Source organism: Lepidochelys kempii, chromosome 10 (genome assembly GCF_965140265.1).
Source record: "Lepidochelys kempii isolate rLepKem1 chromosome 10, rLepKem1.hap2, whole genome shotgun sequence".
Lineage (NCBI taxonomy): Eukaryota > Metazoa > Chordata > Testudines > Cheloniidae > Lepidochelys > Lepidochelys kempii.
The window spans coordinates 39,370,161-39,393,225 of record NC_133265.1 but is presented as its reverse complement, the minus strand read 5'-3'; the positions used below and the strand labels follow the sequence as shown (position 1 = coordinate 39,393,225).

General features: G+C 46.1%; 1 protein-coding gene across 1 annotated transcript; it reads right to left on the bottom strand.

Moving 5' to 3' along the window:
- Positions 1–445: 445 nt before the first annotated feature.
- Positions 446–22,697, bottom strand: CYP11A1 (cytochrome P450 family 11 subfamily A member 1). Its single transcript, XM_073361422.1, has 9 exons — positions 22,408–22,697; positions 18,656–18,811; positions 17,725–17,924; positions 16,447–16,650; positions 15,578–15,738; positions 13,514–13,680; positions 5,624–5,702; positions 4,239–4,430; positions 446–2,043 (listed from the first exon to the last, which is right to left on the bottom strand). The coding sequence occupies exons 1-9, from the start codon at positions 22,695–22,697 to the stop codon at positions 1,921–1,923; spliced, it is 1,572 nt and encodes a 523-aa protein (XP_073217523.1). The 3' UTR covers positions 446–1,920.
- Positions 22,698–23,065: the final 368 nt, after the last annotated feature.

Sequence of the window (23,065 nt, the reverse complement as noted above, 5' to 3'; positions counted from 1 at the left end):
GTATATGAAAAGTCATGCTCTGCTAAAACCCGTTCTGTCCAAATATGTATAGCATTAGTATGTATACAGTTATGAGATTTTTGCTGTATGGTTGTTACTGAAATATGCTGTAAATTTGCAGGTGATATACAAAGGACACACGCCCAGGATGGTGCTCCATGACCATTAATCAGCAGGGGTGTTGTACTCAAGGGATTTACAGTCAAATGACAGTCACCCAAGTGCACACAATGGGGGTTTACTCTATCACTGTGATTTAGCAAAGCTCACCGGGACATATCTGGGCAAGTATCACATGGACTGAGGGTATAAAATAAGGAAGAGTTGCAGCGTATCTTGGCCTTTCTCCTTCCACATGTACGCTGGAAGCAGCAGGCACACCAAGAAGATGATGAAAAGGAGTACTTGTGGCACCTTAGAGACTAACCAATTTATTTGAGCATGAGCTTTCGTGAGCTACAGCTCACTTCATCGGATGCATACCGTGGAAACTGCAGCAGACTTTATATATACACAGAGAATATGAAACAATACCTCTTCCCACCCCACTGTCCTGCTGGTAATAGCTTATCTAAAGTGATCATCAGGTGGGCCATTTCCAGCCCAAATCCAGGTTTTCTCACCCTCCAACCCCCCACACAAATTCACTCTCCTGCTGGTGATAGCCCATCCAAAGTGACAACTCTTTACACAATGTGCATGATAAACAAGTTGGGCTATTTCCTGCACAAATCCAGGTTTTCTCACATCCCCCCCACCCCCATACACACACAAACTCACTCTCCTGCTGGTAATAGCTCATCCAAACTGACCACTCTCCAAGTTTAAATCCAAGTTAAACCAGAACATCTGGGGGGGGGGGGTAGGAAAAAACAAGAGGAAACAGGCTACCTTGCATAATGACTTAGCCACTCCCAGTCTCTATTTAAGCCTAAAGTAATAGTATCCAATTTGCAAATGAATTCCAATTCAGCATGGTCATCTGGGGACACTGGTCCAGACTTAATGAGAAGCCTGTATATTAAGAACTGTAACATCCAGTGGGGTGGGAAAATCACTGATCTGATACTGCCTGGTGTAATAAGGGCTAAGCTTTACATTGTGCATTTAATCTTTTATTTTCTTTGACAATGTTCTCTGATCTTTATGCCTACCACTTAAAATCTATCTTTCTGTAGCTAATAAATCTGTGTGACACTTTACTTAAAACAGTGTAGTTTGCTTGAAGTGCTTGGTCAATCTCACCTCAGTTACAAAGGCTTGTGTTATGGCCTCTCCACATTGAGGGAGCGGTGGATCAGGTAATAAATTTACACTGGTCAGACTGGCTGGAGCCTCTCTATTAGTTCATGACAGGTTTCAGAGTAGCAGCCGTGTTACTCTGTATTCGCAAAAAGAAAAGGAGTACTTGTGGCACCCTTGGAGACTAACAAATTTATTTAAGCATAAGCTTTCATGTTGCATCCGATGAAGTGAGCTGTAGCTCACGAAAGCTTATGCTCAAATAAATTTATTAGTCCATGAGTGGCTGAGAGAAGCATTCATGTAACTCAGCTGGGTGTGTCCCTGCTTGTAGATGTCTGTGTAAGTGCAGTACCTACCAGAGGTTTGCATCTTGTCATGACATCACAATGTGCGAGGGAGCCCAGGCTGATAGGCCAGAGGGCTCAGTGGTACCCAAGTTTCAGGTTGCACCCTGGGGAATCCCATCACACCCAACCCCTAGCTCCCATTCTTTTCTTCTTACTAGGGTCTAATTTTTATGTCTAGAGACAAAGTTCCACAAGGACATAAATCATATGTACCCAGATTGTCCCAAACAGAGGTGACAGCTCTTCAGCTGGCTCAAGATGGGTTGACATTGGTTCCATCACCCAGCCTTGTCACAGAATCAGTGGGGAGTGGTAGCTTCTGTTCCATTCATGGCTGGGAGTCCAGGGCCCGTAACGTAAGGTATATTGGTTTGTCTGGGATCAGGATGAGGTCAAACTGGGTACCAACGTCCACTCCTCTCTTGGTTTCTATCTTGAAGTTCTCCAGCATCTGGGAAATAGAATAAAGGAGATAATGATAATCTGTCAGAGATGCAAAATCATCTTGATTCCCGCCAATGTGGGAAATGAAAGAGAAGGTCTCATTGCACTGTCGCCGCAATCTGATGCAACATCAGTCTCCAGTCACTAAGAGCCAGTTTTTCAACCTGTGGCACAATAATTTCTTGCCACATGCCACTATGCCCTCTGGAAGATCCAGGGTTGACTACCCCAGTTCAGGAAATTTGCAGGACTGATGTTCAGTGGGGCCTTAGGTGACTGACCCTGATAACCAGAGGATGAGAAAGGAGTGTTGGCAGCTCCACTGTGGAGCAAGATTGAAATGACTTTATCCCTAGTCTTTGGCTGAGGGAAGTGCTGTTGACTTCGGGGCTAGACATCCATTAAATGTTCTTGTATTCATTGCACTAAATGGTGTTTGCTCTCCATCCGTGCATGCAGGAGAGGATGTACACACCCAAAAATGTTGCTTATTTGGGGAGGATTTTGTACCTCTCTAGTTTTGGTTTTTTCATGAAATTCAAGAAAACTGGCAAAAGTTCTCTGTGATCTGCCATAGAACAAACCATATGGCTTGGGAAGCCTGCATTGTGAAGCCACCTTTCACTGGAGAAATGGGCTTAACAGCCAGAAGAAAATTCATGATCTTAGGTAGTTTTTTGGTGGATCGTTTTTAAATGTATCATAAAAAATTATTACAATTACCTTTTTACCATTTTTAATTTACAGTTGTCTTCACAGATGCATTATGTCAATAGGAGAGTGCTCGCCCATTGACATAATTCCTCCACCTCAATAAGAGGTGGAAGCTATGTCTGCAGGAGATGCTCTGTGTAGACAGTGTAGGCAGTGTAGACACCACTGTAAGTTATGTCATTGACTTAAGCAGGAGTATAGCCAAGCTCTAAGCTCCTTAGGTAGCCCCCATCACCGATGTATGTGGGCATCTCAAATTCTTTAATGAGTTTATTCTCACACACCCCTGGGAGTCAGGGCACTGTTATTATCCCCACTGTATAGCTGCAGAACCTGAGGCACAGCATGGCTAAGTGACTCACCCAAGATCATACAGGCTTCCTGTGCCAGGGCAGAGAATTAAGCCTGGATCTGTGGAGCCCCAGGATAGCACCCAACCCACCAGCTCAGCCTCCCTTGCAATATGTTCATTAGCTGCAGACATGAAAGCACTTTATAAAGGAAGGCAACTATTATTAGCCCCATTTTACAGTTCGGGAAACTTAAGACATAGAGGCCCAGAACCTCAAAGGTATTCAGGCACCTTTGTGGTTCTGGGCCAGAGAGATGAGGTGAATATCCATAAGCACTGACAAAGCTGGGCCTAGACACCAGGACTCTGAAACCAGTGCGCTATCTGCTGGACCATGCTGCTTCCAGTGCAAAGAAAGACACCATGCCCCCCCCCCCCCGAATTGGAGTGGTTTTGCATATTTGTTGCTAATTTTTTGCACACTTCTAGCAGGACTCTCAGGGTATGGCTACACTGCATTATAAACTAGGGTCTGTGGGATTTGAGTTTGTGAGCTCGGTGCTGCCAAGCCCATGCTTGAGCAGCCACACTGCATTGTAAACCTGGGTTTACAATTGCTGGAACCGGGTCTCACAGCCATGCTAACATGTCTATACTTTGCTACACAGACTGTCTGACTTGGGTCGGCTTGAGCTCTGTCTACACTGCAACAGGACCGGGTTTGAGCAGGATTCGTGTTCAGCCCCACCCACATAGCAGTGTCCTAAGATTTGGGTCCCGATTGCTTATTGAGTCAGACTGATTTGTGTGTGGATGGAAGAGGGGGTTGGGGGGCTTGGGCTCAACCCTAAGTCAGATCCTAGCTTAGTGTTCAGTGTAGACATACCTTCAGATCCCAGTATGGGGGCAGAAAGGGGATTGCAGGGAGCTTGCAGGCACATGCACCTGAACTGTAATTTTCAACCTTAGCTGCGTGACCTATCTACCATGCAATGCTCATTCCACTTGTGCAAGCCATGCAGACAGCTGAGTGCCTAGACCTCTGTTTCTCTCTTTCCCAACAGAGCCTTAGGTTGCCCTGGTTCTCTGTATAGTTGCCCACGGCCCTTCTCCTACATCGCTGCGAAGGTGCCTCAGCGATAAAGGGGCTCTGCAAATTCTGTGGCTTTGCCAAAGGAGGAAGGTGTCAGACTCACATGGATCAGGAAGAGCTGCATCTCCAGCTCGGCAATCCTGCGACCGAGGCACTGGCGTGGCCCAAAACCAAAGCCCAGCGCCCTGAAGTATGTAGAGTCCATTTTCAGCCATCTCGCTGGGTCGAACAGCTCTGGCTTGGTGAAGAACTTGGGATCACGGCCCATAGCATAAATTCCAACCTGCACTAGTGTCTGCAAGGGAGAGAGGAGGGAGGGTGAGTGGACTGCTAGCAGCTCTCCCAGCTGGCATCCATCACGGGGGCTGTGCCAGACTTCGCTCACACAGGGGAGCGACATTGCAGTCACAATGTGAGGGAACAGCATCTGCCCTTACACCAAGGGTGATTCTGGGCAACTGTGCCACCACAAGCAGACATCCACACACAGGGCCTTGTGGGCAGCCCTTCCTCGGGGTGTGTGATGCTGACTTTAATGGTGTGCTCCATAGGGAGAGCGGTGCTGTATGTGCTACACAAAGAGGCTGTGAGCTGTTCACTCTGTAACTGGCAATGGTCTCCGAGCCTGTGCCTGCTCCAGTGAGCCACACCCTTAGTTCCCCCATTTTCTTTGGGCCAATTTAAAGTGCTCTTACAACCGAGTGTAAGCTCCATATCTGTGCACAGCTTAACCTCACTAGGGGAGTTCCCTCCCCCACCCCTTTTCGCTGGGTAAAAGGGAAGAGGGAATAGCAGAAGGGGGGTCTCATATCCAGCTGTGGAAGGATTCCCTCAGTGCAGGCAGGTGTGGTGGAAGGCTGCCTTCTGAAGGAAATGTGTGGGGCTCAGGTACAGCAGAGATTCCGGGCAGCTCAGTGTTCTGTGGGCCAGGGGACACCCCAGCCCCCAGAGCAACCCAGGATCAGGCAGGTGCAAAGGTAGTTTAAAGTTCCATCCCGTTTCCCGTGAGTTCTGTGCTGTGTCTAAAGTTCAGCCTAGATTCCCATCCCTCTAACATGCCTTGGCCACCCAATTTGGATGGGCCCGGCCCTTGTGCTTTGGGCTCGGTGCAGATTCATGGTCTATCTTTTCTTTAAACACCATGCTAGTGTGCTCCAGCCCTGACCTCACTGAGTAGCCCAAGCCTGGTACAATCCTTTTGGCCATAAGAAAGTTTTTAAACAATGCTTATCCACAATCTTCCCTTGACTGTGAATGCAGTCTTTGCTACAAGTCAAGGGTATTCTGCACTAGAACTGGCTGACAAAACATTTAAAATGGCCGGGGCAGCCTATAGCTGTTCTCCCATGCTGGCCACCACCATTGGAGAGGCACCAAAAACAGCAACAGTGGGAAATGTTAAGGCAAAATCTAGTGAAGACAAAACCAAAATTCCACAGCTGCCTATTCCCCTCCTTTCATCTGGCCCTGCCACGGCAGGAAACTCACCTTGGCGGGGATGAAATAGTCTTGGAGGATAATCTCCTGTGTTGTGTATCTCTGTATGGTCACTGCCACTGGATGGAGCCTGCAGGAGGAGGGCGCATCAGGGTAGGATTTACTCATCACTCATTTACAGCCAATATTGTCCCAGTGGGCAGACTATACAATCAGGGCTGTGCATGAGACCAGTCATCTGCCTTAGAAATAAGAGCTCAGCCCAAAGACTCCCCATGCCATTCTGCTCCAGCTTTGCTAGAGGACCTACCTCTGTTAAACCAGAACATCAAGCTGTTGCTTGTGACAGAGTACACAAATCCTCCGCTGTCCAGGAAAGGGTTAACAAGCTGCAGTGGGCTTAATCAGCCCTGACCTGCTACACCTGCAATAGGTGTCAGATAGGGCTGTCAAGTGATTAAAAAAATTAATTGCGATTAATCGCGCAATTAAAAAATTAATCACGGTTAATCGCACGATTTATCACGCTGTTAAACAATAATAGAATACCATTTAATTTTTTAATGTTTCCTATATTTTCAAATATATGGATTTCAGTTACAAGGCAGAATACTAAGTGTACTGTGTTCTCTTTATATTTATTTTTATTAGAAATATTTGCACTGTAAAAACCAAAAGAAACAGTATTTTTCAATTCCCCCATCACAAGTACTCTAGTGCAATCTCTTTATCATGAAAGTTGAACTTGCAAATGTAGAACAATGTACAAAAAAAGTGCATTCAAAAATAAAACAATGTAAAACTTTAGTGCTTACAAGTCCACTCAGTCCTACTTCTTGTTCAGCCAATAATTCAGACCAGTGGGTCTCAAGCAGGGGTACATGTACCCCGGAAGGTATTCAGAGGTCTTTCGGGGGTACATCAACTCATCTAGGTATTTGCCTAATTTTACAACAGGCTAAATAAAAAACACTGGTGAAGTCAGTACAAACTAAAATTTCATATAGACAATGACTTGTAGTGCTGTATATACTATACACTGAAATGAAAGTAGAATGTTTATATTCCAATTGATTTATAATTATATGGTAAAAATTAGAAAGTAAGCAATTTTCAGTAATAGTGTGCTCTGACACTTTTGTATGTTTGTGTCTGATTTTGTAAGCAAGTAGTTCTAAAGTGAGGTGAAAGACAACTCAGACTGCTGAAAGGGATACAGTAGTCTGGAAAGGCTGAGAACCACTGGCTCAGATAAACATTTGTTATATTTGTGGGAGACAATACCGCTCACTTCTTGTTTACAATGTCACCTGAAAGTGAGAACAGATGTTCATGTGTCACTGTTGTAGCCAGATGCCAGATGCACTAAAGATTCATAAGTCCCTTCATCATTCCAGAGGCCATGCATCCATGCTGATGGTGGGTTCTGCTCAATAACGATCCAAAACAGTGCGGACGACACATGTTCATTTTCATCATCTGAGTCAGATGCCACCAGCAGAAGGTTGATTTTCTTTTTTGGTGGTTTGGGTTCTGTAGTTTCCGTCTCGGAGTGTTGCCCTTTAAAGACTTCTGAAAGCATTCACCACACCTTGTCCCTCTCAGATTTTGGGAGACACTAGTTTTAGAAATCTCACATTGTTACATTCGTTTTGTTTTGTCAGATCTGCAGTTAAAGTGTTCTTAAAAAGAACAATATGTGCTGGGATCTCATCCGAGACTGCTGTAACATGAAATATATGGCAGAATGTGGGTAAAACAGAGCAGGAGACATACAATTCTCCCCTAAAGAGTTCAGTCACAAATTTAATGAATGTATTATTTTTTTTAACGAGCATCATCAGCATGGAAGCATGTCCTCTGGAATGGTGGCTGAAGCATACAAATGTTTAGCATATCAGGCATGTAAATACCTTGCAATGCTGGCTACTTTCAGGTGACATAGTCAGTAAGAAGGAGGCAGCATTATCTCCCTTAAATGTAAACAAACTTGTTTGTCTTAGTGATTGGCTGAAAAAGAAGTAGGACTGAGTGGACTTTTAGGATGTAAAGTTTTACATTGTTTTGTTTTTGAGTGCAGTTGTGTAACAAAAAAAAAATCTATCTTTCTAAGTTTCACTTTCCTGATAAAGAGATTGCACTACACTACAACTGAAAAATATAATTTCTTTTGTTTATCATTTTTACACTGCAAATATTTATAATAAAAATAATAAATAAAGTGAGCACTGTACACTTTGTATTCTGTGTTGTAACTGAAATCAATATATTTGAAAATGTAGAAAAATGTCCACAAATATTTAATACATTTTAATTGGTATTCTATTATTTAAAGAATGATTAAAACGACAATTAATCACAATTAATTTTTTTTTAGTTAAACATATGAGTTAAGTGCAATTAGTCAACAGCCCTAGTGTCAGGAGAAGATAAAAGAGGAGAGCCCAGCTGGGACGGAGAGCAGCTTCACAGCCCTTACTCTACGAGGAAAGTTTGACTTGGGGCCAGAAGCTCCAGAGGCAGGGAAGGTCAGCTTGACAGGGGATGTACTCCATGTGACTTGCCTGTTGCTGCTGTGGTTGGGACCCTACCTGAAAGGACTGACAGACAAAAATCCCTTTTGCTTTGTGCACCTGCCTGGGAACACAATAGCGGTTTGGTGGGAGCCCAGCTATGGCCCTGTCACATTTCTTAAGACAGTTTCCATTCTGCACAACTTACTGTCTGTGTAGCTGATCAAACCAGCGTATTGCTTCAATGGGCTTGGAGAGCTAGCAAATCATCTAGCCTATTTCCTTGAATTGTAGAAGGATTGACTCTGGTTTCCAGCAGGGTCCACCAATCCAAACACTGGTGGCTGAACTGTTACTGCTGGAACTGGGGAAAATTCCCAGTGTAAATAAGCCACATGATGCCTAAAGCCAATCCTGCCAGATGGGGGTAAGGTCTAGTCTTGAATCACTCCATGGTAAGTTGTTCCAGTCACAATTTGTGCTATCACCAAACTGGTCTGATAACACTACCCCTAATATTTAGCCTAAACTGTCCCAGCTGTGTTGCCCTGTCCTTGTAATTGCATGATCACTGTTTCGATGCTACCCCATGCATACAGCCGCCATGCATCGCTGTGATATAGTTCTCCAATCCTCTCAAGCTTTCTCCCTGGGTCTTACATGCCAGTTCTCCCATCATTTGACCTATTCTCCTCTAACCTCATGTTTGTCAATATCAACAAATTAATGAATTAATGGCACAGCAACTATCAGCAGTTGCCACAGGGTGGAGGACAGCAGTAGAGGTAAACTTGCAGTTAACTCATTGGGCAGGGGACCTGGTGACATGGGTAGAGGATGGCTTCAGAAGACTAACATGGAGAGAAGTGTGCGTAGGTATTCAAAATGCTCAGTTATAATGTTAATGGATATTATGAGAGATGCTTGGTCAGAACAATGGCCTTCAGTATTAAATCGGGAGGCTAGCCCATATTTATCCACAATTGCAAAAACATACCCATCTACCTGGAAAATAACATCCCCGACCTGTGGGGACAGTTCTTGTGTAATTGTTACTATGATACCATGGGAAGGAAATGCAAATAAGATGGTTCCCTTGAACCCAATGGGAGTAAGTAGGGAAAGGGGAGCGCATTGGGAGCCACTAGGTAATAGGTGTGTGGGGGGATGGAATGGGTGTAAATTGGACTGTCATCACATTAAGCAGTTGTATATCCAGAGGAGGAATATGGATGCGCTCCTCTCCTATGACTACGGAGGAGCAGGATCAATGGCCTATTGCAAAGGGGGGGCATTTAGGGGTAATGTATACGGGGTACGGTGTATTCTGTTGGGAATGTATGCAATCCTGCAATATAACACTAGAAGGCAAAATCCTTCCAGTGTATGACAAAATTATGAACTTCTATACATTGCCACCTGGACTATGGTGCACCAATGGATCAGTGGACCTAATCGTTGTAAACAATCGAACCAGCACCTACTACCCCATACCGTTCCAAGTAGTTGAATTGGTTTGGACAATACCAAATTTCACTGTGGATATTCAACAGACACACAATATGGACAAAAGTACACAAAGATTACAAGAGCGACTTGCTGCAAGCCCCAACAGTTGGACACACTAACAATACACACTACAGGATGGTGCTGACAAAATTTTAACCTTATCAAAGGAGGAGAAGCAGTGTTTTTGGTGGTGGCCAGGATGTTGGACCACACTGCAGTGGTCAGGACTCTCAGTGTTGCTGTGGATTATCATAGCAGCTGGTGTATTGTTAACTATATGTGTGTTACACATTGCATATGGAAATGATCAAGGGGGCACAACCCCCTAGAGAACAGCCACTAATTATAACCTATAAGTAATGTAGTAAACCTCTCCCCCCAAAGTGTACTAGACAACCCGGACCCAACCTTCTCAGGCCCACTATACTGGGAAGTCTGGAACACTAATTGGAATAGGTGTAGTATGCCTGTACGAGAGAAGGTGCAGGGCATGGTACTACACAAGGGGCAGTGGGACAGATGGAGCATCGACACCTTCCACCTTGATGCCTGGCCCTATCAGGAAATATGTCACCATATGTCCTATGCTTTTCCAGGGTTACCTGGGCAGGAGGATCCCAAAAGAAAAAGAAAAAAAAGGGGTGGAGTGTTAGGATATAGATATTCAGGCCTGTCTGCAAAGGCCTGTACTTTAAGAATTTAGGTGTATTCTTATCACTTCTCCCATCATTTGACCTATTCTCCTCTAACCTTATGTTTGTCAATATCTCCATTTGACTGTATCCACAATGCCAGTTTAAGAGTCTAAATACATTTTCTGATATCCTCAATGGGACCAATTTTGGTCCTGAGATTAAATCAGGAGTCACTTGATAGTCTGTCTATGCAAGTCAACTGGTGTAAATGATCAAAATCAGGCCCAAAGCATTTAACATGGGCATGGTCTACTCACTGTAAAGGTGCTGTACAGAGAATTTAAAAAAAACCGTCTCTGCCCCAAGATCATCTCTGCTAATCTAGGAGCCATTATGGGCACAGCAATATCTCATGTAGCCTTGGTAATGAGAAGCTGTTTCATTGAGAGTGGAGATGATTGCCATGAAACCAGAGCTCTTCCCTATTGTCTTTCTGGTTTTGCTATAAGCTGTTTAATGTCCTCCTGGCCACCAGGAGAGAGGAGCAAAATCTTGGGGCCCGATCTTCACCTGGGGTAAATCTAAATAACTCCCATTAAGTAACGGACTGATGTTGATTTGCCACAGCTGAAGATCTGGCTGTTTAATTAATGCCCATCTAGCAGCCCAGCACCCTTCCTGGCACAAGCAATTTCGTGTCTGAAATGGGAGGGAGTCAAAGTCCCAGAATAGTTGTAGATGTGTTGGCCCAGATGAGCATTCTTTTTGGACAGGTTTCCCTTCTCTCATTGTGCTGCCTGACTCCCAGACTTTTAAATTGACTCTTTTGAAGCAAGCACTGCAATTTTTGGCTAGCTTTGATGCTGCACGTGCAGGGCTTTATTAGTTTAGTCTGCCATTTCCCAGGGTTAGATCTCATGTCCGTGGCAGATGGGAACTCACTGTTATTATGGCAGCAATCGGCAGTCCTGAAGGGAGTAGCGGTGGTCCGAAGAGGAGGGGGGGCGGGTTCGGGTACCGGGCGGCCGGGGCGTCGGCAATGATGGGGCCGATGTCCTGCCGGGTCTCGGGGATCCCAGGTGCCCCTCCTTGCCGGGCTAAGGGGCAGTCTCTCTGGACATGCCCTGACGCCCGGCAGAGGTAGCACTAGGGTTCCCCTGTGGAAAAGTACACCCGGTAACGGGCCCCCTGGTGGGGGACTAGGAAGGACCCTTTGAGCGCCACTCCGTCACGCACCGCTGACAGCAGTAAAAGTTACACTTGCCGGCGGAAGGAAAAATGTGGTGGAGGGTAGGGTCCTTGCAGCCCAACGGGAGAGGGCTGATAACAGAAACAGGTTTCCCCAGCGTGGGTAACAGGGCAGCATTGGGGAGAAAAGGAAGGACAGAGGTCAGGACCAGGTGGACGCCCAGGTCCTCTAGCTGCTCTAGGGGGACAAACACCCCCCCACTGCCAGGCCCCTCTCCACCGCTTCCTGGGTGGCAGCATCCGATGCTAAGAAGAAAATGACCTTCCCGTACATTTTGGAGGCTCTCCAAGGTTTACTTGGCTTTGTGTTTGCACATAACGTGCCCAGAACTCGAGCGCATCTCTGCAGATTTATGATATTTATTATGAATCCCCGTCTTTGTGCTACCTATCTATCATGGGAGATAAATGAGGCCAATATTAGACAGACAAAATAATTCACCTGATTTCCTGGGGTTGTCAATGTTGGACTCAATAATCATTGGTGCTATTTTTTCAAGTTTCTTGAGTGCCTGGTATTAAAGATTCTGAAATATGAGGAAGTAGTAGGAAAGCTTGCAAAAAGAGATGAACGGACTGCCCCCTCCCTTCGATCCACAGGCATAAATTGGCAAAGCAGCAGATGTGCCATGCGTCTCCTATGCAAGGGCAGAGTCGGTCATGGAGGAGTCAAGAAAGCTGCTCACACACAGAGAGAACCAGTTTAGTGATATCCTTACTCATGGTATCTTATGGGAAGAGTGCAGGGGACTGGACCATATAAACTCTCAAGGTCGCTTCCAGTCCTACGACTGAGTGTATAGTTCTATGCTAAAACTGTATTATAATTTTCAACTGCTAAGTGGCACAGTGCATAACATCCCTTATCAGAGATAGTAACAGCATACCTAGCCGTGTTCTAAGGTATCTTAAAAAGAACACATATCTTGGATCTCTGTAGCCAGCCAAATTCTGGTACAGAAGTCTGACCTGCCAGTAGCATCCCTGCAATCTCTCTTGTACAAGGAGCACATGACACTTTGCAGCATGGGGCTTTTTGTCAGTTTGCAAAGGCACTGTTCAGTGTAGCAGTGGCCAAGAGTTAGCAATGACTTCATATTTGTTCTCGTCTCCTGTTTCCTTGAAGCTCTGAGAAATTGTCATGGAAAAGCAAAATAAAAACGTTATGGTGAACCCACTGGAGGTGGGATGGAGGAATCTTCCAATGCTGTGAACTTATTGTTTTGGAAGGACAACAGTACTGTGCTCTGTGGTGCTGTTAATTGTCCTTTAAGGAAGTAAATTTATTACCCTTTGCATCAGTTTCCCTCAAAAATGTTTCCATTCTTGCTAAGCCATAAATGCTGCACTGATGAAAAAGTGTATTAGATGGACTGCAGCAAACCCACTATGCTGGGAGAGAATCAGAGACTCCAGCATCAAAATCACAGGACCCGCCACTAGAACTAAAGTGATAGTTCTATAGGTGAGTAGGTAGTGAGCAGTTATCGTGTAATACAGGGGTTCCCAAACTGTGGGCCCGGAACCCCAAGTGGATTGTGACCCCCATTTTAATGGCATCACCAAGGCTGGTGTTAGAATTACTGGGTCCCAGGGCCCAAGCCCATGCCCCACCACCAGGGCTGAAACTGAAGCCCGAGTCCCACTGCCCAGGGCTAAAGTTACATGCCCCCCCACCCAAGACAGAATCCCTTGGGCTTCAGCTTTGGCCCCACCTGACCCAGCCCAGTCTTCAGTCACCAATTGTGGGGTCGTGTAGTAATTTTTGTTTTCAGAAGGGGGTCACAGTGCAATGAAATTTGAGAACGGCTGTTCTAAGAGGATCAGCCATTCAAGGGAGACACTCATTTTTCTTCAATGGTAAAAAAACTCCACCTCCAGAGCTCAGATTCTGTAGTGCTGGGGGCTGTATCAGTACCTAGATACCAGGCTGAATTCCCACAGAGAGAAGGCAGTCATCTGTGCACCCATATCTGGGTCGAAAGTGGTGGGGGTTAGGAACTGATTACACGGTCTTTGAAAGAAAAACTCCTTACCTGAGTGTTTCCTTGATGGCAGCTTTGAGCAGCCGCACGGCTTTCAACATCTTCAGCATATCGCCCTGTGCTGCCTGTCTGGCTGCAAAGATCTCCGCCCGCAGCTGCTCCTGCACTACTGGAGTGCGAGCCAGTTCGAACATGGCCCACTGGAGGGTGATGGAGGTCTAGAGGAGGGCACAGAGGATGGTCATGGGGGTCTGAAGCAGGGCACAGGGGAACATCCTAGAACTCAACACCAGGTATGTTGCTCTATGGGTGAACCATGCATACCACATCACCTCTCTGTGCCTCAGTTTCTCTTCTTGACAAGGTTGTGTGGCTTTAATGAAGCACCTTGTACTGCTCAGAGAAGAGCCCCCCCCCCCCGCTATATTTCTGAAATGTTATGGGCCGGGACTTTTAGAAGAGCCTATGGGATTGAGGCACCCAGGTGCCAGAACTCCAATTCTAAACTCTCAACGTTAGCCATTCTTTGCCTTGTGTACCTCACCAGGAGCATCCTCCTTTGAGGAGCAGTATGGGAAAGCCAGTGTGGGAAATGTCATCAGAGGGGAGCCAGGATATGGAAACAGGGAACTATGTTGAGGTTCCATCATTGGTCAGTAGTGAAACGCCAGATAATGAATGCTCTCTCCTAATCCTTCTAGTACACAGCAATTACCAGAGATATTGTAATATCGCTGGCACGTTCTACAGAGAGAGAGAGCACCCTTTAACCCTTCAAATTCCTCATCTGTATATAATTATGATATTATATATAAAGTTTGCCTTGTAACACAAGAGGGAAAGTCATTTCTCTAACCATATATGTTTATCATTAATGCATGTGAGGTTATAAGAATTGTGTTGTATGGTTATTACTAAAATATGCTGTAAATTGGGGAATCAACCAGATATTAGGCCCGCAGAGGCAACAGCAAGGAAAAAAAACAACGCCGTTCTCCAGCAAGAGAGCTACAATGCAATGATTCACCTGCATAAAGCCACATCAGGGGAATTGTTCTACTTGCCTGGAAACTCAGCAATGCCCCCCCCCCCCCCAGACATGCCTAGACTTGTGTTTTCCAGGCACATGGACTGAGGGTAAAAAAAAAAAAAAAAAAGAGAGTGGACACATACTGTGCCCTTCTCCTGCCCTAATCTACCCTGGAAAAACCCAAGACATGGCGAAGACAAGACTCCAAGACAGGAGATTGGCCCAGGTTTAAGGAGCAGACCTGTATATTAAGGACTGCACTATCCAGTGGGTTGAGAAAAGCTGCTTAATCTAGATGTTGCCCAGTCTAATTGGGTTGAGAGTTTAAACTGCATGCTTATATTTTATTTCTTTTGGTAACTAACTCTAACTTTTTGCCTGTCACTTAATATCACTTAAAATCCATCTTTTATCATGAAGAAATTTATTTTACTGCTTATCTTTACAAGTGAATTTGTGTGAAGTGTGGGTACAAAGGCTAGTGTACATCCACTTTCCATTGTCGAGCAGTGCAAGATTGTATATTCCTGAGGTACAGTGCTGAGCTCTGGTGCCTTTCTCTGTGTGATTAATGAATGGCTCTGAAAGCATTAATGCAATCTAGCTTGCTGTGGGGCCTGCACATGTGGTTATGCTGAGTTATAACAGCACCTGGAGGGGTTGCTGCTGGTCACAAGCAAGGCATTGTGAGTGAGAGCCCAGGCTGCAGAGAGTTAGAATCATAGAATCATAGAATATCAGGGTTGGAAGGGACCCCAGAAGGTCATCTAGTCCAACCCCCTGCTCAAAGCAGGACCAATTCCCAGTTAAATCATCCCAGCCAGGGCTTTGTCAAGCCTGACCTTAAAAACCTCTAAGGAAGGAGATTCTACCACCTCCCTAGGTAACGCATTCCAGTGTTTCACCACCCTCTTAGTGAAAAAGTTTTTCCTAATATCCAATCTAAACCTCCCCCACTGCAATTTGAAGGGGGGCAGTTAAGGGGGCAGAGTGGTTCCACAGTCTGAGGCTGCACCCCAAGGGATACGGTCACAATCGACACTACAACAATGGCACTCTCCCCAATCCCCGAGGCTCATCCTTACTGTGTCTACCCCTCCTGCCATCATCTCTGTCACGTTCGATTTGATGTCATCGATGGGTAGCTTGTCCTGTACTAAGAGGCTGGACAGGATGCCAGTATATTCCTTGGTATTTTCTCGGTCCAGCCGAAGCTGTCGGTAGATGTTCTGTATGCACTTGTCAGCTGGGAAAAGGAGGAGGGAGATAGGGAGAAAAAAGGAAAGCAGTAAATGCAGCACCTAGTAATATAGCTATGAGGGCCCATCCCTCCTCCCACTCCCCATGCCACCATACTCACCTCTGAGCCCCTGGCCCCTGAGTATCCTGAATATGCTAAACTGCTGTCACGGAATGCCATTTTAATGGCATCTCTGAAGCCAAAGGATCTCACCAGTCCCCAGCAAAAAGCTGTGAAGCTTTTCCATGGGATATAATTTAGCTTTCCAAGACTGGCCAGCTCTGGCTAGAATCTGGTCCGCAAGGACACTATGGGGAATCCCGCACTTTCCTGACACTTTGTGTCTTTCCTATAATTTCCCAGCTGAGGTCATTTGAGTTAGCCGTTCTGCACCATAGAAAACTCCACCAGCTCTCCAGCAGAGCTAGCCCTGCTGCCTTCCATCTAAGAGACCCTAGCAATACATCAGAACCCTCAGAATAGCAAGATGCAAGTATCTTGCCAGACTCACCTGTTCCTATGAGCAAAAATTATTTTCTATGTAAATCCATTCTTTTCCCTCCATGATGTTCCCACAACTTCTCATCTGTTGCAGTATCATATTGAGTCTAGGCCATTCCGCATAACAGCCTTACCGCATAACGCCCCTGCTCTAGCCAGCAGCCTTAGTCTAAGCTGGGTGGGATCTATGCAGCAGTGCACATGAGCTCTCACCATGCCTGAAAATCACATCCCAGGCCTGCACATGGTCCCGCCAGGTCTTAGAGTTGATCCTGCAGAGCATGCTGGGCGGGATGTAAAGCATGGGTGACGTGGTGTGGAACATCATGGTCACAGCATTGATGAACTTCTGCGCCTCGGGGTCAATGAAATCCTGCAGGAGCCCGAGGCGTGCTCCATACAGGACGTTGCACACGGCTGCAGGGGCAAGGGTTAGGGTTAGTACCCAAACATTCCGCAAAATGTGACTCTGGGGTGATTTGAGGCCATTGGCCACAAGCACCTTCATTATGCAGTATGTTTATATGCAGGGCTGGGGTAATGCTCTCTATTAAGGGTACACAGGCAACCGTAAATCTAGCGTTTTCTAGCTTCCAAGAGCTTGGCTTTACAATCTTAATGTATTTTTATGTAGTTCTATCGCATGTAATATATAGTGTCTCTTATCCAATATCTTCCCGATAAGAACATCTTATCCAAGTTCTTCCCGCCAGAGACGGGCCATTTCTACTCATCTCTAGTCCAGCACGAACATATACACAGGGCTGAAATGCAGCCACCTTTGGGGTGTAATGGTAGTATTTCTGGGCCAGCAGTCACTGCACAACAGTACAGAACACAAAGAAAGAGCACCTTTTTGTAGCTCAGGCTGCAGGAAGAGTCTGGTGAGGCAGGATGACTCCAGCTGAAATTTGGTCAGAACTCTGGAGCCATCAACTCTATGCTTGGGGAAAGTGCCATGAGTAGCTAGAGAAACAGTTCAGCTGCCATCTGGTGTAAATTGATGTATTTCCATTGACCTCCGTGGCGCTGTGGTGATTTAAACCAGCTGCGGATGTGGTCATATATATTTCATCCACAAGATATTCAGACATGATAGCGAGAGAGCATCTGGATGATCCTTATGGAACCTCGCATTGCATTAAGAGGCATAAGGCTAGATGCTTATTGATTCTAACCCATGGGGTTTGTTTCATGCTAAGAGCTTCCAGTGAAGGTCACTTGGGTGCTCATCCAAACAGATTTTCCTAAGCAGAAAGGATGGATTTTCCACCTCCTAAGGGCGTTCAGACCTTATAGGTGTGGTTCAACCACTTCTAATGATAGGCCATTTGCAAAGTCATAGGAATCAGTGGCATGTCTGGGGTGGCTGGATTTAGGCACTAGTGCAAACTGAACTCAGCAGTAGCTTTTCTCTGCTTCCCCCAGATGCCCCCACTGAGCCAATGAAACCCCACAGGCAACGGCAGCATGTCAGCCCAGCCCACTCACACTCCAGGGCGAAGCGGAACAGCTCATTGGTGAGGTCGGCCGTCCACCTTCCCCGGCCACTCTTCTCGATCTGGACTCGCACCCTCTTGACAAAGTCCTCACCCACCTCATTCAACAGGGGCACAAAGCAGTCGATCACCTTCAGAGACAGGACCTCTTTATTCAGAACGAGGCGGTCGGAGCGCCAGGCCTCCCCCTTCCTGGGAAAAATAAAAGGAAGATCAGTCACATCGCTGTGTTCCCTGAGATATCCAGCCTTTCAGGGCAGGGCACAGTATACACCCATTCCTCGGCCCTACACCTAGCCCCTCCCCATCACTCCAACCCTCCTCATCTCGCCCACAAAGCAACACAGAGTGATTTTCCCTGCGTGGCACCCACTGCTTCCTGTCCAGCTGCCATGCCCTTGCTGGTCTGTTCCCATGTGAATTCCCTCGCAGACCTTGAGTAACATGTTCCAGGCCAGAGTCCTGGCCTGACAATCACACGGGTCCTAGCAGCAGGGATGCAAGTTGCATGGGGAGTGTAAGCTAGGATAAAGCAGGCTTTCCATGATGGGCAGGTTGGCATGTACTCAAGTTAAGAGACCAGACCTGTCTCTCTGCTACCGGTAAACCTACCTAACCCACCTGAGCCTCAGACAGTTTCCTAAGAATTAGGTGCCCAACCCACTTCGCTCCCCAGCTGATGCTCCAAATTCAGGGCATCACTATGACAATGCTCCTCTTTTCACATCATGCTACATCTCCTCCCTTCCTAGATCACAACATAAAAGTGAGCCCAGTTACCTTTGTCATTAGAAAAGGGATCTCCACTCTCACCCAACTTCTACATTGACTCAACCTTTGCAAGATTCATTCCCCCCCCCCCCCCGAGTTTCTCTTTATATAGCCGGAAGTGACAGTCAGAAGAGGTTATAGCCCTTACTTACTTGAGAAGCACTCCATATGGCTTGTTGCGAAAGTCACGGTAGGCCACCCAAGGTGGCACCATGAACCTCTCGGGATAGTTGCCTTCCAATTTAAAGAGAGTAGCAGCATCTTCTGGGTTAATGATATTCACACTCTGGTAGAAGCCGAGTTTCTCTCTGTGACATTTGACAGGGGATCAGGACACTCCCACAAGCAAAAACTGCTGAAGACAACATAACTTCCTGACCCTGATAAATGGTGAGTAGGGCAGGGCTTGTAACTGGTACCCCATGAGTAGCAATGGGGGAAATTCAGAGCGGCCGGAGTCTCTCTGTTCAGCATCTGAAAGTCTAAAACTATGAGCCCGATCCAAAGTTTGAAGTCTTTCCACTGACCCTAATGAACTCTGGATCAAATCTGAATTATGTATTTAATTAACTTGAAATATCTAAAACATGCCCATTGCACATGCCCCTGAGCATATATATTGAATGTGAAAAATGGGCCAATATCAAAACACTTATATCATAAATAACATGCTCTCAAAGGATGGTCTTTTCAGCAGCACCCAAGTGACAGCAGGGTAAAATCCCATTGACTCCCAATAAGACATATACTCCAAAATCACTTGGCCAGTCTGGCTGCAAAGGGTTTTTGACGAGCCCTTAACAAGTGCTTCACAATCTAAATGGGATTACGACTGCCGACTGCACTCAGTGACCCAAGAGGTCTCTTCCCTTCTGTTTTTAATACTTCTGCATTTGTTTAATGATTAATGTATGGGATTGGCATCCAGGAGAACTGATTTCTGTTATAATATGTCCTTCTGTCCTAGGAGTGTCTTGAGGCTTGTTTAGTTGAATTGTTGATTTTGCTTGCAGTCCTTGGACAAAAGGGACCATCACAGGAGTTAGCCATGGAAATGAATTAGACTGAATGAGCTGTGATTTCCTGGTCAATACAGGGGTAGCCCCAAGCTGTTCCCATTGGGAGAGTTTTCGTTAGACTTACAGTCAGGAATTTTGGTAAGTTGATTTTATTTCCTTTCTTAATATCATACCCTGTCATGATAATCCTCCTCACTGTTTGCCAAGCTAAACTGCACATAGCTAGCCAATTTAATCTTCCTCACGCAAACCTTTTGCTGCTCATCTCTGAACTGCCTTTCTTTTACCAATAGCTTGCTGATAATAATTCTGTCCAAAACTCAGCCGGAGCTCATTACCATGGAATCTGAGCCCTCCATGTTCTTTGAAGTATTTGTCCTAACAACTTTGTGACAAGGGACATGTTATTCCCATTTCACAAGTGGTGTATTAAGGTATAGAGAGAGACTAATGGCCAGATTTTGAAAGATACTTAGGCATCGGTGTGCTCAGCTTTGTGAGACCTAAGTGGCTGAGGAGCCTAAGTCATTCTCAAAAATAATTTAGGCACCTAGGAGTCTAAATCCTATTGGCTTTCAATGGCAATTTGGCTCCTAAAGGCATAAATCCCCTTTTCCAATTAGATTTAGGCGCCTCAATAAATTTCCTTGCTGTAACGCTGAGTGCAGCAATAGCTAAGTACCTTTACAAATCTGGACCTAAGTGATCAAATGTGAAGTCTGTATTTGAGCAGGAACACAGGTCTCCAGCATCCCAGACTAGAACCCTAACCACTGATCTACCCTTCCTCTTCTGCCTGAATACAATAAGTTGCTCAGAACCATATCTGAGTGGCACTTGCACCAATCCAAAGTATGAATTACCTGGCTGCCTTGCATGAAGCCTTGACCTCAAGTTTTAACACCTTCGGGAAAAGTACGCACTTATCAAAATGCTGGGCTTAACCCTCCCTATGCCTCAGTTTTCCCACCTGAAAAGGAGGGGTAATAAGTTACCTACCACCTAGTGAGACAGTGAGGCTTAATCTGTGAATGTGCTTTGACATCCTGGGCTACCTGTTGGGTTTAGTGGTGCAGCTGCTCTGGCTCTGTAACACTTAGTGTGATCAAGGGGTGATCAGCATGGGAAAGGATCATTCTTCCTGTCTGCCCAGTGCACACACTGAAGAATTTGAGGACACTGCATTGTGGCTTTGGAGCCACAGACTGAGTCTCTGTTGGACAAAAGGGGTGTGCAGCCTTCAGAACTCAGCCAGAATTCCCCCTGTAGCACTGAGGTGGAAACTATGTCACCTGTTTCAAGAAGGATCTATTTCCCCTCTACCCCTTCATGCTGGCTCAGCTCCTCTAACTGGCAGAGAGCCATGGTGGCACCTTCCATTTACCCCAAAACAACCTCTTTGGGAAGGCTGGCATGGTACCTGCCACTAGCCCTTCACACGGATAATGCAAGAATTATCTGTCGCTTTCCCCAGGGCCTAAGTGCAAGGGGCAGCTCCCCTTGAATACTCTGCCACATTCTGTCTTCGAGACTACATCACAGCCACATCCCACAGCCTTGTTCCATAGGGCCATCTCCTAAATGTCCTTCCTAAGGGTCTGATCCTGGGAGCTGCTGACACCTGCAACTCCAAAACAGTGGGAATTGCCGGAGATCAACACCAGCCGAGATCAGACTCTAGTTACCAAGGGAAAACACCTATTACCTCCAAAGGGAGCTGAGCAAAATTAAAGAATGCGGCTTCAGGACCAGGCCCGTGCACACTAAACTAGCCCCAACTGTGTAACAGATATACAAGATAGTGGATGAAATCCATAAGCCTAAGTCTAGGGGGGAGTTTGGGCCCATGAGGTTGTCTCATAACGAAAATAACCCTTGAGCTAGAGAGATACTGGTGATATAAGGCCACCACCTCAGCTGGTGTAAATGGAAACAGCCCCGTTGCAAACTGTAGAACTTCCCTGACTTTTGTTAGCTGAGGATCTGGCCCATAGCCTTGTACTAAGTACAGTTTGGAGAGAAGTTTGTAAACAGTCCTAAAGATTCTGCCAGCTAAGAGAGTGTGATCAGAGTAACAATGAAAATGTATCAAACAATGTAAATGGCCACTTCCAACCCAGGCGGCTTTCTCGCTGCAGTTACAATCCACAAATGTTTTGATTGGCAGATTTGCCTCTTGCCCTGTTATATTAACTGGTGGCTGAGTTGGGCATGTGCTGCAATGAACAGAGTGAAATTTCACTGTGTGATGTTACATGTTCACACACGGGAGTTTTGTATTTCTGCCCATCCCCACATCACCTGAGCTCCTAGATGTACAAACCCACATGGAGAGAAAGGGTGGACTTCTAGTTAAGCCACCAGCTGACACTGGTGCAGATCAGATACTTGCATGGTCTTTCAGACCTGAACCTGCTAGACTATTAGTATTCCAGTCGCTGTAATCAGGGTCCCTCTGTGCTGAGGGGGGGTGGGGGGGGGCTGGTGGAAAGACCTTACCATATCAATAGACAAAGGGTAGGTGGACAAACTGAGGCACAAAGAGGCCAGTGACTTGCCCACTGTCATGCAGCAACTCAGTACCAGACCAGGTCGCCTCACGCCCAGTCCTAATCCACTAGCTTAACACTATGTTCCTCAGTTTACACTACTAGAGTTGGATACCTGGGGGACAGATGTAAAAGCAGATCTAAATGGAGGGGCAGATAGATAAGATTGTCCCACAAGTGACTGAGAACCCAAGTTTCCAGTCTCCTGCTCTATTGCCCTACCCACTAGACCATGGTACCTCAAAACCATACCTATATACACCGTGATCCCCACATTTTCTTTTATGCCACTGAGCTACCTTTAGCAGGAATTTGCAGAGCCTCACAGCTTCTTACCTGTAAATGGGTCCAAACTTCTGGAACTTGTGGATCATGATGTTGTGGACGTTGTGGAAACCACCCTCCTGCCAGAAGTGAAAGAGGTTAAGCCAGCCTGTTCTCCAGTTGCCTGGAAGCTCTCTGAAGGGTCGGACCACCTTCCGTTGGAGGGAAGGAGGGTAAACCTCGCCAACAGCTGTGTAAGCCCGGTGGTAGGCAGGAGCCTGGCCTTCCTCGGTAGGGGAGAGGATCCACAGGCTGCTGGGACTGGCTAAAGCTGGCAAACGCAACCCACCCCTGGCTAACATGGCCCTCAGGGAAGGGAGAACAAAACAGACAAATCACCTCGTTAGTGAAATTCCTTTAGACTGGCACATGCTCAACTAGGCTTGCTCTTATATTAACACAGTCTCTGTCAAGGACTAGCCAGTTGAATCATTGCTGCTGTCCTTGCCTCCATATCACTCTAATTATAGTAATGGCAATGGAAGGTTAGTGAAAGCCACGCCCATAGGAATGCAGGAGTAATGGAGGAGCAAGGTAGGAGGGTGGACATGGCTGGCTACTCTCACTTCTATTCCTAATGAGAAGGCTCAGAAATGTATTTCTTTGCATGTGATAGAAATCTCCTTCAGATCAGCTAGCTAACCCTAAACTTTGATGATCCAACAGTGCT